General features: G+C 36.2%; 1 protein-coding gene and 1 non-coding gene across 3 annotated transcripts; one reads left to right on the plus strand and one right to left on the minus strand.

Annotated features, from left to right (window-relative positions):
* Nucleotides 1-2,267: 2,267 nt before the first annotated feature.
* EIF5A2 (eukaryotic translation initiation factor 5A2) lies at nucleotides 2,268-16,494 on the plus strand. Of its 2 annotated transcripts, none has more exons than XM_032407222.1 (5): nucleotides 2,268-2,397; nucleotides 3,118-3,317; nucleotides 3,854-3,958; nucleotides 9,836-9,967; nucleotides 10,533-16,494. In XM_032407222.1, the coding sequence occupies exons 2-5, from the start codon at nucleotides 3,153-3,155 to the stop codon at nucleotides 10,590-10,592; spliced, it is 462 nt and encodes a 153-aa protein (XP_032263113.1). In that variant the 5' UTR covers nucleotides 2,268-2,397; nucleotides 3,118-3,152; the 3' UTR covers nucleotides 10,593-16,494. The 2 variants fall into 2 exon arrangements, with proteins under 2 accessions (XP_032263113.1, XP_032263114.1); XM_032407223.1 differs by having other exon boundaries at nucleotides 9,836-9,923; nucleotides 10,533-10,660.
* Nucleotides 9,397-9,538, minus strand: LOC116634185. The gene has a single exon (XR_004299890.1). It is a non-coding gene; the product is annotated as a small nucleolar RNA SNORA67 (small nucleolar RNA).
* Nucleotides 16,495-16,640: the final 146 nt, after the last annotated feature.

Consider the following 16,640-nt stretch of genomic DNA (forward strand, 5'->3'; position numbering starts at 1 on the left):
CATAGACCTCATATTTGTGAATTTCCCATGCATTCAATTTACTTGTAATCAGTACTAGCGCTGCTTTCAGAGTCATTTATGGACAAGAACAGAACAGCAAAAGATAGAAGCCATCCAATGCATATTTTCCTAGCTGAGGTCAAACGAGGTGATGTTCTGCCTTCTTATTACAGCTGTCAAATTAAACAAGTGTTTCTTTTCAGTCTATTAGTGCCACTTCTCACATTTTTGTGACTTCTGTTGGTGACATGGCTATTTAAAATGGCCCTGAAGCATAGTGCTAAAATGCTGTGTAGTGTTTCTAAGCAGAAGAAGACTGTGATGTGCCTTACAGAGAAAATACATATGTTAGATAAGCTCCCCTCAGGCATAATTATAGTGCTGTTGCCTGTGAGTTAAATGTTAATGAATCAATATATATTAAATAAGGTGTTCTTAAACTAAAACATACATAAAATTATAAATTGGTCAGTTGACAAAAATGTTGTGACCAGAGGCTCACAGGAACCTAACTCTGCATTTCCCTTAGGAGCAATGGGTCAGTATTTGCTGATTCAGTATTCCAGCAACTTCACTAGAATTGACTGTATTTGTTGAATGAACAAAGCCAGATCATTTGATTCCAAATCCAAATCTTATGCAAATGCAGTAATGAAAAAAACCAGTGATTGTGGAGCCAAACTGCCTAGAGTTCAATCTTGGCTCTCTGATTTGCCAGCTGTGTGATTTGGGGCAAATTACTCTTCTCTGCTTTTTTCTCACAATTAAAAATGTAGATAAAACAGTAGTTGTTAATGGTTGCCAGGGGCTGGGTGTGGGGGGAGGGGATGGCCACAAAGAGGCAGGAGGAAACTTTTGGAATGAGGCAAATATTCTTTGATTATTGTGGTAGTTACATACCTGCCTATGTTTTTTAAAACTCACAGAACTAAAAAGGGTTAATTTTACTTTGTATAAATTATAACTTAATAAACTTGAGGTTAAAAAAAGAGTAACAGTTAAGATTAAAGGAATAATGCACATAAAACATTTAATGCCCTACCCACTCACATAAATGCTAGCAATCATTCTAATAACATTAGACAGGGAAAAGTTAGGTGGTATAAGGAAAAGCAAAGTGGACTCATGAACCAGGGTTCTAATTTGACTCTTTCAAATATTAGCTACGGGCTGAATTCAGTTTATGGGCGTTCTCTTGCTTATTATAAAGGTTAAATTCCACATGTATGAAATATCTGTGCAAACGGTAGAGCCACATAGTAATGTGAGAAAGGGGACTAACTATTCATGAGACAGCAATACAAAATTACAGGAACACATAAACTGGGGAGTGTAGGTCACCTCTCCAAAGTAGAATGTAGTGCATTATGGAATGGATTTCTTTTAAGAACCTTGGTCCTTAATCCTAGTCAAGTCTCTATTGGCTCCTGGTCGATTATGAAGACAACCAACTGCTCTAATGGATTATGAAAATACCTCAAACTCAAAGGAATGCCAGCGCCAAGAGGAAAGAAGAGCCAAGTTTGTCAGAACTGGACTGGTCTGAGTTTCTGGACAGGATTATGCGGTAGGAGTCGGACACCCATTCACCTCCAACTCCACAACAGCCTAGTGTGAGGAATGGGCTGGGTCATTTCACGCTGCTGTTTGGTTCTGGGATGTCTAAGCAGTTCCCACCCCTGAGGGCACTGCTGACCCTGCCCAGACACCCAGTGGCAATTACTGCCAGAATCTCACGGATGTCTGGGGTGCCGTGAGTCGGTGGGGCTGAGCCGGTAATAAAATACTGCACTTGGGCTCTTCCTCGAGGAACAAGTGTGGTTTCGACCACCAACCTGCGCCAGAAGTTCGACCCCAAAGTTCCCTCCGTAACCACGCAGGACACCCATTGAATTCGCTGGCCTCCAGTGTCCTGACAACAGTCACGTGACAACCACCAGGCACCTGAAGGCAAGGGCCACCAAGGGCGTGGTTTGGTTCTCGTTTTAACTTCGACTGGGACCAGAGTGCAACGAAACCCAAAAGTTTGAGGTAGCAAGTTTCCTTACCATTGAGTTCACCCTCGGCAACAGGACTCCAGAAAGTGCTCTTCACGCCGGAAATGCACTAATCCGCAGCACGTGGGGTTGCCAGGGCGCGCTTCACGTGACTGGGCGGGGCCTCATGAACCTTGTAACCAATGGTAGCCCGAGAGGGCGGTGCCTGTGACGCGCCGGGACCTATCCCGGAAGTGGGGCTGAGGTGGGGGCGGGAAAGGGCGGGGAGGCCGGGGTGTGGAAAGTGTGGCGGCCCCGCCCCGTCTCTTGGAACTGCCGGGGCCGCCACCGCTGCCGCCGCTGCAGCTGTAGGGGACCGGCGCCGGTGCGCAGGCGAGAGGATCTCTTCCCCTGCTGAAAGGTGAAGACAGGGGAAAAGCTGGTGGGGCCGGGACCAAAGCGAGGCAGGGCCGGAGAAGGCGGTGGGAGAAGGCGGCCAGAGCTGAGTCCTGAACGAGGGAAGGAGGAAGGATGGATGGGGGAACGGAGGCGAGCGCGGGACCCGCCAGCGCTCAGGCCCATGCGGGGCCGGGCCCGGCCGGGCCGGGGATGCCGGCAGGACAAGGGGGCGCCTGAGAGGCCGGGGCGACGGCGCCGCAGCTTGGAGGGCGGAGTGCAAGCCCGCTGCCCGAGGGCCAGGTGCTGTTGGCCAGGTCCCGTTATCCCCATCCTTCACGGGGACGTGCGGCCTGGGCTGGGTCCCCCGCAGTGGGATAAGGGCGGCGGCGGAGGGCCGGGTGGCGCGGCGCGATGCGGAAAGGTCGCCGGCTCTTCTTGCGGTGGGACAATGGGGGTCAGGATTTGCTGCCTCCAGCGCGGGTGAGTGCCCAGGGCGGGTATATCCCCCACCCCCAGCGAGCTCATCTGCGACTTCCCTCCCCATCTCCCCACCTCCCCACCAATGGTTAGAAAAGTTTATAAGGAGGCCGGAGTTAGAAAGTGCCCACTATTCTTGGGTGGGTGTTTTATAAATGAAAAAAATCTATTGATCCATGATGCTTGGTACGTAACCTGTTCGAAATGCGATGTTTCCCTGCCTGCGTTCCCGTTGCTAAAAAGCAAACACAAACTTTTTGCGTAGTTCCCTCGGAAAAGCTACCATCTCCCCAGCCCACCATGGCGGATGAAATTGATTTCACTACTGGAGATGCTGGGGCTTCCAGCACTTACCCTATGCAGTGCTCGGCCCTGCGCAAAAACGGCTTCGTGGTTCTCAAAGGACGACCATGCAAAATAGTGGAGATGTCAACTTCCAAAACTGGAAAGCACGGTCATGCCAAGGTAAGTGCCCTTCCAGATCTCGCTTTGCGTTGGGATTTTGATCATTTGCATTCCAGTACAGAACATGAGATTTCCATATTTATAACTTTGTTTGTAATAATTACATTTTTTTCTTACCACAATTTCGCGGTGACCAGCTATTGCTTTGAATACTGAAAGGTAGCGTTTCCTTTTGGGGCCTTTATAATGTTTCATTAGCTGGTAATTGAAAATTACCTGAATCCTAGTGACTTGGAATATCCAGTTTACAGATGAGAAAACCTGTTCTAACACAACTTCATTTCTCTTATGCACTCTTATAATTGAATTACTGGGCTGTGTATGATATTGGGTCTTGATATGTCATGAAATTGTTTAGTTGTTCACTGCTTCTCAATTCTATGACCACTGCATTTTTTTTTTAAGAAAATAAAATTAGATGACCTTGGAAAGAGAAAGAATCTATCATGATCAGCTTTGGTATTGTGCTCTTGTATATAATGAGTGATATACTTGGCAAAGATTAAGCAGGTTTCCTGTTCTCCCTTCTTTGTTAGGTTCACCTTGTTGGAATTGATATTTTCACTGGCAAAAAATATGAAGATATTTGCCCTTCTACTCACAACATGGATGTTCCAAATATTAAGAGAAATGATTATCAAGTGAGTACTAACTTCCTTTAAAATGCTGCTTTGTTTCTTAAAGTTGCAAATACATTCTACTATCAACTGTAATTTAACAAAACCTGGTAGTAGTTTTGTAGATTTTTCTAACCAAATATTAGGCACCACCTATCTTAGAAATTGGAAAAATAGTGATATTTAACCCTTGAACCTCATCTAGAATTATGGCTAATTTGCTGGGGTTTTTTTTTTTTTTTAACATTTTTGCGTTTTTAAAAAGTTGGATATGTCTTATTATTTCTCAGACCACATGATTGCATATTGTGACTGAATAAGTTCAATGTTTAGTGAAACTGCTATTCAGTTTGTTGTAAAATACTTCCAATTTAGATAACTCCCTCCTGGATGTTTTATTTCTTTTTACTTCTCAAACCTAAGACTTTTAAGAAATCATTGGAATTCATGTTCCACCAACCAAGTTTGTGTATTAATGAATGTGAATCAGAATTTGGTATTCTTAAATAGGGAAGTAAGTTGAAAGCCATTAATATAAAGAAAGTATATGGCCACTACATGTGGTTAAGAAAATGCAAAACTATGTAATTGTTCTATTTACATTCAGTGACCATGCTGTGACCTTTAGTTGAATTATAGGTATAGACTTCCAACTTGTAGTTCCAATTATGCATTTGGATAGGTCATGTTTAATGATAGCATTTTGTTGTTTTGGAGTATTGGTGGTAACCAAACCATTAACCTCATAGGATGTGGGAGCTCAGATTAATCATAACTAAAGTCTTTCTTGTAAGTCTTCAATCTCACTGTTAAGCATACCATACATAGAATTCTTTTCTGTTCGTTTTACACAATGAAAAATATAAGTGTGACACTTAGATTTTTTTTTATTCATTTTAAACTGATTTCTTACTATTTCTTACCTTTTATTGTGTTATATAATTTTTCAAGCATGTTATCATCAACTGCAATTAACATATGATTTCCTTTTACTCTTTGTCCACGTGTAAAAATATTTTTACATAGTTTTGATCTAGTAAGCAGTTTTGTATTTTCACTTTCCCACTTATGTTTTCTAGGTTGCTTTGGAGTCTTTGTAGAAATTTGAGTTGTCTTATTATAATAATAGCATATGGGTATTTTTTAGTCAGGCAATTGGGTTTGGATCTAGTTCTGTCACTTTCTACCTGGATGACCTTATTTAGACATGGCTTATAGTGGGTGCTCAATAAACATTTGTTAAATGCATAAGGCTAAGCATACACTTTTCTTGTGCCAAAAATGGATTTCTGTTTTCATCCTTGACATGTGAATGCTTTGAATGTTCAATATTCATTATATACATTAATATGCATTCAATATAGAACGCTTTTGTCTTTGAGTGTTTCAGAAAGATAGTATCAGTGATTCATCAGTAATTATTACTATGATCAAATTAATCATTGATTGGAGCTCAAGATTTAACATAAAGGAAAAATTTGGTTTGGGTTTCATTTAGGGATATAGCAGGGTATAGGGGAATGAGGTAAGTGAGCACAAGATTTTAAATAAAAACAGGACCACTAACAGTGTCAAGTCACATAAGGAGCCTTAGGCAAAAAGGAAAAATCAGTAACTCAAATTCTGCCTTTATTTAAAATTTTGATATTTTGTTCATCATGGAATTTTTGCATTGATTCTAATTTTAAAATATTTGTTTGATCACTGATGAATTTTTTTGGTGCCACCTTAAATTATGCACTCAAAATTAGTGCTTTGCTTGCCTTATCCCGACTCAGCCTTTGGTATGCAGTCTACACTGTATCATGGATAAGAGAATGACTCAAGCCAGACAGGCTGGGTCCCAATCCTTACTTTAACACTTACTAATTATGTGACCTTAGTTGGCAAGTTACTTAACCTCTCACCTTTTTTTCTTTATTTATAAAATGAGAATAGGAATAATAAACTCCTCATGGGATCATTGTGAGGTTTAATTAGTTATTACTTAGAGCAGTGCCTTGCACAGTAAGTACTCAGTAAGCACACCTCTTTGTTATCAAGTCAGCCTATAATACTTATTTCTGTTCATTTAAAAAATTTAGCTCTGTGAGCCTTTTCAGTGATATTTATTGTGCTGTGGTGGTCTTCATGCACCTATCCACACCAAATAAATACAAGGTATGAACCTGGAGTTGGGAGGAAAAAGTTTCTATCAAAGACAATATTGGAACAATTGGCAAATTTGAATGGACTATATATTAAATAATATTTTAGCAATACTGTATTTTTTAATTTTGAAAAATAAGCTGATTATATAAGAGTTTGTCTTTCTTAGGAAAATACACTGAAGTATTTATTGCTAAAGAGTCATGATGTTTAAAACATACTCTCAAATGGTTCAGTAAAAAGAAGAAAAGAATAAGAATGTATCTTGTATGTATTTTATGTATTCCTATACACAGAAAGAAAAAAATTCACATGTAGTTAAATGTTAACAGTGGGTGAGTCTGGGGAAAAGATACGGGATTTTGATGTATTATTTTTGCAACTTTTCTGTATATCTGAAAATTTTTAAATAATTTATGTAAGAAGATAAAATAATTTTCATTATTTAATTCTATTTTTCTATAGTTTTATTTTTGAAAATTTTAATTTTATTTCACATAGCAATTTATTTTAATAAGATGTTTAATTTTTAAAATATGTTGTTTTACTAGATGTTTTATATTGTCTATACATTTTTTATTTGAAATGCTTTTTCTTTCATCCCACAGTTTAACTCATGAATTCTTAACTCTTTAGAAATAAAAACCACCATTATATAAATAAATACCAAGTATCAGTATTATTATTTGGCTTTTATGTTTCAGTCACTGACAATGGAACTTTTAATTCTTGAAATAGACAAGTTCTACTTCAGGGAATTGCTAAAAGGGCCAAAATCAAAAAGATCTATCTTGTAAGCCTGCAGCTAATTGTTTAAAATTATACAATAAATGGTGTTGGGAAAACTGGACAGCCACATGCAAAAGAATGAAACTAGACTATATTGCACCATACACAAAAATTAACTCAAAATGGGTTAAAGACTTGAATGTAAGACCTGAAACCATTGAAGAAAACATTGGTGGTAAGCTTCTTGACATTGGTCTTGGCAATAAGTTTTTGGATCTGACACCAAAAGCAAAGGCAACAAAAGCAAAAATAAACAAGTGGGACTGCCTCAAACTAAGAAGCTTCTGTACAGCAAAGGAAACCATCAAGAAGATGAAAGGGCTGTCTACTGAATGGGAGAAAATATTTGCAAAACACATATCCAATAATATCCAAAATATATAAAGAATTCAACTCAATAGCAAAAAAAAAAAACTGCAAGCAATTTGTTTTAAAAATGGGCAGAGGATTTAAATAGACATTTTTCCAAAGAAGAGATACAGATGGCCAACAGGTACAGGAGAAGAAATTCAACATCACTAATTGCCAGGGAAATTCAAATTAAAATCACAATGAGATATCACCTCATACCTGTTAGAATGGCTATTATCAAAAAGACAAAAAGTAACGAGTGTTGGAGAAGATCTGGAGAAAAAGAACCTTCATGCACTGTTTCTGGGAATGTAAATTGGTGCAGCCACTATGGAAAACAATATGGAGGTTCCTCAAAAAATAAAAGTAGAACTACCATATGATCCTGGTATATCACTTCTGGGTATTTATATGAAGAAAATGTAAACACTAATTTCAAAAGATATATGCACCCAGAAGTTCATTGCAGCATTATTTACAATAGCCAAGATATGGAAACAATCTAAATGTCCATTAATCGACAAATGGATAAAGAAGATGTGAGATATATATATATATATATATATGTATATATATATCATACATCATATATACATACATACATACATACATACACAGTAGACTACTACTCAGCCATCAAAAAGGAAATGCTGACATTTCCAACAACCTGGATGGTACTTGAATGTATTATGCTAAGTGAAGTAAGTCAGAGAGAGAAAGATAAATAGTATTATATGATTTCACTTACACATGAAATGTAAAAAACAAGTGAACAAAAGCAAAACAAAACTTATAGAGCAGATTAGTAGTTGGTTATTAGAAAGGAGGGAGGTGGGAGATGAGTGAAATGGGTAAAGGGGGTCAATTGTATGGTGACAGATGGTAACTAGACTTATTGTGATCACTTTGTAGTGTATACAAAGATTGGTATGATCAAAAAAAACCACACTTCTGCCTCAACCTGCTTGTTTCTCACTCCTCTACCAACCACATTACAAATGTTTGAGTGGTGTAAAGATGAATTAAAAGTATTTGTGGTTGCTTTGTAGGGTGGTTTTTTGTTTTTGAGATTTTAGACATATGCAAAAGCTGAAATCTCTTGTTGGGGTATCTGTGGAAAGCCATAGCCAGATTTGGTTGGTAGTGCCATAGAAGAGAGCTTTGAAAACTATCTCTATAGTATGCTTGTGTTATGTCATAGTAATTATAGGGAGGTAAGGATGATATCTTTGACCCCTTTTGTGTTTGTCAATGTTCTGAACAACTGCCTTTTATAAAATCTGTTAGAATTATAGGCATACTGATGGTGTACATGCTTTGAGAATAAATGAGTACGGCCTGGCCATTTCCTCATTCCTATAATTAAAAAAAATTGAGTGATATCAAAACTGTGCCTTTTTGAAGGTTAGACTGGGTTTGTCTCATTAATATCATCAACAAGCTAGTGTTTGTCTTTTAAAAAATCTAATGTTGTTAGTAGTGAACTGAAGACCAAAAGTTTTCCACTGAAATTTGTTCATAATCAAATTATAAAACACATTGTAATCATAGAAAACTAAAATTAACTTTATGCCCATTAATGGGAAAACAGTTAAATCAGTTACAATCTATCTATGCAGTTGTGAAGTGGTTAAAGAGACTAAAGTAGGTCCATAGTTTCCAAGTTGGAAAGATTTCTAAGACATATTGTTAAGTGAAAACAACTTGCTGAAAAATACCTGTAATGTCCCATTTATTTTTGTTCTTTTGTCTCAAAGTACATTTATTCAAAGAAAAAAAATGACAAGATGTCCATCCCATGGCTCCCTTCCCTCCCCACTCCTACTTCTCTTCAGCCCCCATGGACTGAACCCTGGGTAGGGCTAGATAGCAGGGCAGCCCCTCAGATGAGGTCAACAACATTGAGGGGCATCTCCTCAATGGAGGTGTTGTAGAAGGTGTCGATGTCTTGAAGAGTTTTCTTGTCATCTTCTGTCACCATGTTAATGGCCACACCCTTACAGCCAAGTCATCCACCACGACCAATTCTGTAGATATAGTTTTACCCTTTGGTGGGAAGGTCATAGTTGGTGATTAAAGAAACCTGCTACCCATCAATCCTGTCCTAAGGGAGAGGACACCTTCAGCGTGTGAATGAGAAGAGGGCACAATCTATCCAGAAGGGATTGAAGTATATCTGTAGGTAGCCAAAGGAAGGCAAAGGGAACAAACGTCCCCTCTCCCCCAACAACCTAAGGCATGCCAGATTTATTCCAAGTTGATACTTTCCTAAAGAGGGGCACGAGCAGGCCCCTTGGAAAGGGAATCACTTTAGATTCCCATTTATTTTTTTTAAAGCAACTATATTTGTATTGTGTACATAAATGTGAATTCTTCAGGACATACTATGTATATAGATTTGGGGGAAGGTGGTGTGCAGGAAGAAGTGAACTTACACTTTTCGTCTATACATCTTTTATACTTTTGTATGTTTAGCATCTTTAAGCTCTAAGAGTATATTAATGTATTACTGTGTAGCTGTACAAATTAATGTGGATTGCAACTTAACTATGTAAATATTACAAAGAGTGAATATAGTCTAATCAGTGCAAATGATATAATTTCTTTTAATAGCTAATATGCATTCAGGATGGTTACCTTTCCCTGCTGACAGAAACTGGTGAAGTTCGTGAGGATCTTAAGCTGCCAGAAGGTGAACTAGGTAAAGAAATAGAAGGAAAATACAATGCAGGTGAAGATGTACAGGTAAAGACCTATGGGAAGATTGCTTTTTATAAAAACTTTGGCCTAATCTAGTTAGCAAAAAATGCCAGCTATGAAATGTAGTTCTTAAATACTGCTGAAATTGAGAATGATCTCTATAAGATAGTTTTCCCATGATACCCTTAGAGACCCATTACCAAAGAAAATATCAAAGTTCACTTTTTGCTAGATAGACACTGCCAGCCCCAAATTTGTTTTGAAGATGAGCATATGAGCTATTAAGTATGAGAAAGGATGTTATGGGACTACTAAAGCGTGAAGGTGATTTACCCCGTTATAACTCCCAGAAGTATAATATCTAATAATAAGTATTGAGGCATTTATAGCTCTTTTCTCCCTGTTCCCTGGAAGTTATCTTAAAAACCACAATTTGAGAAATTTTACTTCAGAAAACTGTAAAGAAAGTAGATTATCTGGACTTAGGATACCTCTTTCCAAAGTCAATGTGTATAAAATATCCACAAATATCCAGTATATAATAAATTAAATATATCTTATATATGTATTGCTTTCTGAATAACTTTTTGTCTGCATTTTTCCCTTCTAGGTGTCTGTTATGTGTGCAATGAGTGAAGAATATGCTGTAGCCATAAAGCCCTGCAAATAAATGGGAACATCAGGCATGAGCAAATGTTTAGGTCTGGATCAACCACAGATCTAAAGTTTGGTTCTAAGTTGTCACCAAAGCTATGGCCTTCATAAGCAACCTCATTTCTTTTTTAATTGTTTTGAAATAATTGTACTGAGTTAGTTTTGCAGGCAATTGGTAATTTAAAATAATCAAGCTGTGTAATTCTGGGTTTTTTTTAATTTTGTAGGTGTCTTCCTTATAACTTTCTTGTGGTTTTCAGTGAGTCCAAGAAACAGATAAGATGGCGTTAGCAGATATGATTTGTCTGAGCAAATCATTCCTGAATTTTAGTTGATAATAAACCAGGGTTTTAAATCAGACAATGTAGCATCTAGTGGTATTGAAGTACCACATTTAAGTTGAATTGTTCTGTAATAATTTCAGACTTAATATAGAATAAGTAGATTATGGATTGGAATTGTCACAGCTTCAGCCTGTGTGTGGCAAGCACAAATCCTTAAACAGAAATAATGTTATCAAAAAGTGTCGGTTATCTTAGTAGGCATGTGCAGCCACCTGTATTACCTCAGTCATACTTTTCTTTGCCAAATTGTTGGAGGACTAAACATAACCTTCTATGTAGTGATTTTGATACCTGCTTGTGGTTGACAGAGAGGCCTTGAACTGTCGGGTGACTATTCTTAGCTAGTCAGATTGTAAAGGAGTCTGCAAGGGACAGTGGCACAGGGGTTGGTTAGAGCTATTGGTCTTTACTGGAGGCCTGTGTAATCGGCATAAAAATGGGAAGTTTCTTTCTAGTTATGTTTTTGCTTTTTCCTTTTGTTCTCTCTCTGTATTTAAAGGAGTGACCTGCTTTCTAGGGTACTATGCAGTGCTTTTTATTACTTATATTGAATAAATTGTTGGTATTTATAGTAGTCCCTCCTTTCCAACCATTTTTAAGGAGATTTTTTTTTTTGACATTAAAATATTTAGTTGTCAGACAAAAACTGGAAATTCTTACTTTAAATTGATTTGGAACATTTGTTAAATTTATGTACACTTTTTCTAAAGTGAAATGAAAGTAAATCATGGAAGAAGAGTTACTTTATGTGATAAGTATTATTTTACTTATTTTAAGAAGTACATGTATTTTTTCTGATTGTTATGTACTTAATTCAGTTACTGGTACGAAACATAACTAGGAAAGAATTCTACAAACCAAATTATTTTAAAAACTGTTTTTGGAGACACAGCTACATTTCTCTTTAGTCTTTTGGATCATATATATCTTATTTCCAGGACTCTGGACATGGTCACAGGGTTTGTGAGGACCTTTGACTTAATAACAATCATATTGAAATGAAACTTAGAACAAAATCACTACTTCAGTAATACCTTCATTCTCTAAGACTGAGTATGGGACCTTTCCCATCATCCCTTGATCTCTGAAAAGCCTTTGTTTCTATTATCTAGAGGAAAACACATACGATGCTGTAACTGACCTAATCAGTGACTGAATATAGCATTAGGAATAGAAGATCCCAAAGGTTTTAGTTACTTAATTTGTGTACATTTTTAAATCTTGTATTGGCCTCAGCAAACCCATTTGGAAAAGAAACAAGAAATGCAAGGAGAATTCTAAAGCACAAGAAATACTGAGATTGTAGTTAATAATTTTAGTGTAACATTTTAGCTTTTGCCCATCTAAAGCACAATTAGGAATTAGGCTAAATTCTTTCCAGTATTCCGTTTAAATATCTACTACATACTGCTCTAGTTTTTTAGTACTCTGTACTGTGTGTTTTACTTGTTGCTGGTTGCATTGTTACCCACAGGAATCCCGGGAAGTTCTCAATCTGTGCTACTTGCTGGTCACTCATATGACCCCGGTTAACCGTATTAGTGTTCTAGTTTACTATGAATTCTGGATTAGCATGCCCTTGTTGTTGTTCCTAACTTGTCAAACTTCACATAAATACATGTTCAATTGTGAGGTAAGCATATGTAAATTATAATAATGCATCTCTATCTTCATACGAATGGCAAAAGCTTTTATGCATAAATATTTTAAGTACGATAATGAAGTGTAAATACTCTTCTGATATATAATTATAAGTATAGATTTTAAAGATATGGGACTGTTTATTTTCACATAAGTCAATACATGTTTCTCTAGAATAAAATATTTCCTTTAGTAAAGCTTTATAAATTATATTAAAAGGAAGCAGGTAAACATATTTTTTAACATAGAACAGAAGTGACTTCATTCTTTTTTGACATCAGAAATATTAAAAGTTCACTCCTAGTATTTGTTGTACTTTTTTGTAGCAAATGTTAAATATCACAGGTTACCATGTATAGAGTGTAGACTGTCCTGTTGATAGATTATACAATGATACACCATTTTTGTCTGCAGGCATTTCACCAATTTATATACAATATTAACAAATGGAATATTTGTTTCTAGAGCAAAGTATTTTATTTCTACTGTGAAGACTTTGTTATATCTTATTTGCTACTACAAAGTTGTATACCCTCTGAAATAGATCACACCATTGCTACTTTGACTTAGCATTTGCATCATAAACATAATTATGATGTTTCTTTCATTCTCCCGACCAAGGGCTGTCTGTCACTTGAAATTGTTGCTAACCAAGCTCTTGAATCCGTTAACCGTTTATGGTACAAAATTCTGTACCAATGCTTTATAATGATTACCAAAACTCTCCTGCAGCCAGAGCATGATATCTTTAATAGGAGATGCTATAATAAAATGTTTAGGCTATAAAATTTGGGGACACAATTTTTCATTATAGCACAATGTGAGTGTGTGCATATGCACACATAGCTTTGTATGTTTATTCTTTTTACAAAGTCCTTCCAACTCTTAAAAGTACTGTAGTCTGGTAGTGCCTCAAATGTTGGTAACTTTTTTTTTTTAATTTACAACTTTTCCAGAATTTGTTTTTGTAACTTTAAAGTTTCTCAATTAGATTATTTCTAGTTGAGCTGTAATTTGAATGCATTGTTCTCAGGGCTGTTTGTGCTAAGAGCTGAAGTTGCATTATTTTAAAGCTAACTGCCTGAAAGTATATTGCAAAATTTTCCCAAATTGTAATACAATGATACATGCAAATAAAAAAATCCTTAATATCAACATACTTAACCTATATGCTAAGCATTAAAGAAAAAAATGGGAACATTGGTAACATCTATACTGGAATCTTGCCATATTTTTTTCATTTTAGAATAGAATTTGGTAGTCTTATCTTAGAACTCAAACCTTAATGATGTATCTGAAAGCATTCCTTTGGCGTGGACCCCAAAGATAGTTTTTAGAGCCAGACAAAGATGTAGTTGTTCTCAAACATATTTAGGGACAACAGATCACAAATTCATAATGCTCTTTTGTGTACATGAAAATGTTTACATACTGAATTCTATAATATGAACTGGAAACAAATTTACTATGAGAAAATGTGGCTCTTAAGCAGTATAAGAGCAAACTATAAGCATATTTCCATAAACAGTATGTTGTACTGAACTGATAAACAGTTTAAAATTTTCTGACTTAGGCATAATATTTTATAGTTTTTAAGCCTTTTTTTCTCCTAGCATTCAGACAAGTAATAGACAACAAAGGCTATGAAAAATTTATTGTGGAAAAATCTTAAAATTGAGAAAATTCAATCTATTAACTTTAATCTATTAAATTTTTTTCCCTGAATTGGATATATGGCATCATTATTTGATTTTAGCAGGGAACATTTGGATTTAGCTTATGGAACACAGATGTTCTGTGAGAACATGACTTGAAGTCACTGTGTAATGTTTCTCCATTAAGTATACATCTGGACATCAACTTAAGTACCAAGTGAGGTCAAGTGCCTGAAAAGTGCTGCCTACATCTAATTAGCATGTTTTCCTTATGTGAAAGATGCATCTTATAACAATGCATATCAGGCTTTCACCTGCTAGAAACATACTTGTTGCCAAACTTTACCAACCACCACTCTTCCTCTCGCCTTAGAATTGGGTGAAACCCCTATTTTACAATTGAGAGAAAGGTTCTTTTATTTATATGAAGTCCCTAAAACTATTTCTTGGCATTTGTAGACTTAGATTTATCTTAGTTTGAGATTGTATTTTTTAAAAACTCTAGACATTAAACTATATTCAGTGATGACTGTACAGCTTGTCTTAAGTCATAGTTATGATCTTTCTTGAGAGGAATTATTATGGTTAATACCTAATAAATAAGCACTCTTGTGCTTGTTATAAAATATAATGCAAATTACTAGTTCTATGCTAGTGTAATGAAAATGACTAGTTCCATACTATTATGTACCTGTGTTCTCTCCAAAAAGGAAATAGTTGAAATGGCATTGTCTAATCCAGTGGCACTTTATTAGTAACACATTTTATTTGTTTTAGGTATAGGAGAATTCTTGCTTTTATCTACAGAGACTCATGTTTTAGCTAAAACTTTAAAATCGTAAGACCTGTAGTATGGATATTATAATTGTGCATTTTACATTTCAGAAATGGGTAAAATTCAAATATTGTCTTTGGCTATACTAAAATGTTGAAATTCTTTATATTATAGATAATGAACATCAATTATAACTTTTTGTTACATTAAGATATATTTGTCTGGTAACTACATCAGTTATATTAAATAAAAATAAAGTTAACTTAATAGCTTGCCCTATTCTTGTACATATACATTCCTAAAACCATTTTCATACTAGAAAACAGTATGGATTAATGTGTTTAGCACTATTAAAAGAAAATCTAACTTGTTTTTACCATGTTTTCATAGTCTAGATCCTTACTAGAAAGCACCCTAGCTTTATGGCTGAGAATGTTAATTTTTAAATTTTTAAGTTTTTAATAGTTTTAAAATATGTAAAATAGTCCCATGGTTCAAAATCCTGTAATTACAAGAGTAAAAACATATTCCTATCTTCATCCTTTTCCTTGCATACTTCCAGAGACATTTAATGTAAGAGCAGTTAATGGTCCCTCCTCTACCCCTGACCTGCCAGACTCAGGTGTTCTCTACCAGCATTGCTGTTCTCTTTCCACAGTGATATGAATGGTGTGATGAGTCCCTGAGCAAACCCTTCATCCTTTTTCCAATCCTATGTGTAATCAACACCATCTGGACATTTTCATCCCTAGATGGCTCAACCATTTCTTCCTTTTACACACTGTACCATTCTAGAACATCTCCCATTCCAACATGTGAGCCATGCCAAAAGACTACCATGGCAGTTGTGACCTCATATCCGTGGCCAGTTTATTGATATCCATACCCTTCCAAATCCAGTGAGATAATTGTGCAATACACAAAGTACCAGATTAGAGTCTTCCAGCTCTTAGTCCTACTCTTTTTGCCATTTGCAAATACCAGTAGCCTGGTCTCCCAGAGGGAGGCATGGGAGGAAAAAGAGTGAAAAGGCTAATTATTTGTTATGTGTCAGCCTGTCTTAATCTCCTCTCCTCCATCCGCAACCTTATAATTAAGCATTCTATCCAAATAGGAGGTGTCCTGTGGAATTGCCACATTTAGAACTCCTACTGTCTGTCTAAAGTGTGTGCTCCCCTGGGAATTTAAAACATCTATAGGCATACCACAGAGATATTGCAGGTTTGGTTCCAGACCACTGCAATAAAGCAAATATCAAAACAAAGTGAGTCAAATGTTAATTTTTTTGTTTCCCGTATATATAAAAGTTACGTTTACATTATAGTGTGCAATCCCATTGTGTTTAAAAAGGCAATGTACATATGTGAATTAAAAAATACTTTATTGCTAAAAAATGCTAACCATCATCTGAGCTTTCAGCAAGTCATAATCTTTTTGTTGGTGTAGTTTTGCCTCGATGTTGATGGCTACTGACTGGTCAGGTTGAGTGTGGCAATTTCTTAAAATAAGGCAACAATGAAATTTGCTGTATTGATTAATTATTCCTTTAATAAACTATTTCTCTTCTCTTGATAGCATTTTACCTAGTAGAACTTCTTTCAAAATTGGAGTCAGTCCTCTGAAACCTCAAACACTGCTGCTACAGTATC

This window comes from Phoca vitulina, unplaced genomic scaffold (genome assembly GCF_004348235.1).
Source record: "Phoca vitulina isolate PV1807 unplaced genomic scaffold, GSC_HSeal_1.0 scaffold8, whole genome shotgun sequence".
Taxonomy (NCBI): domain Eukaryota; kingdom Metazoa; phylum Chordata; class Mammalia; order Carnivora; family Phocidae; genus Phoca; species Phoca vitulina.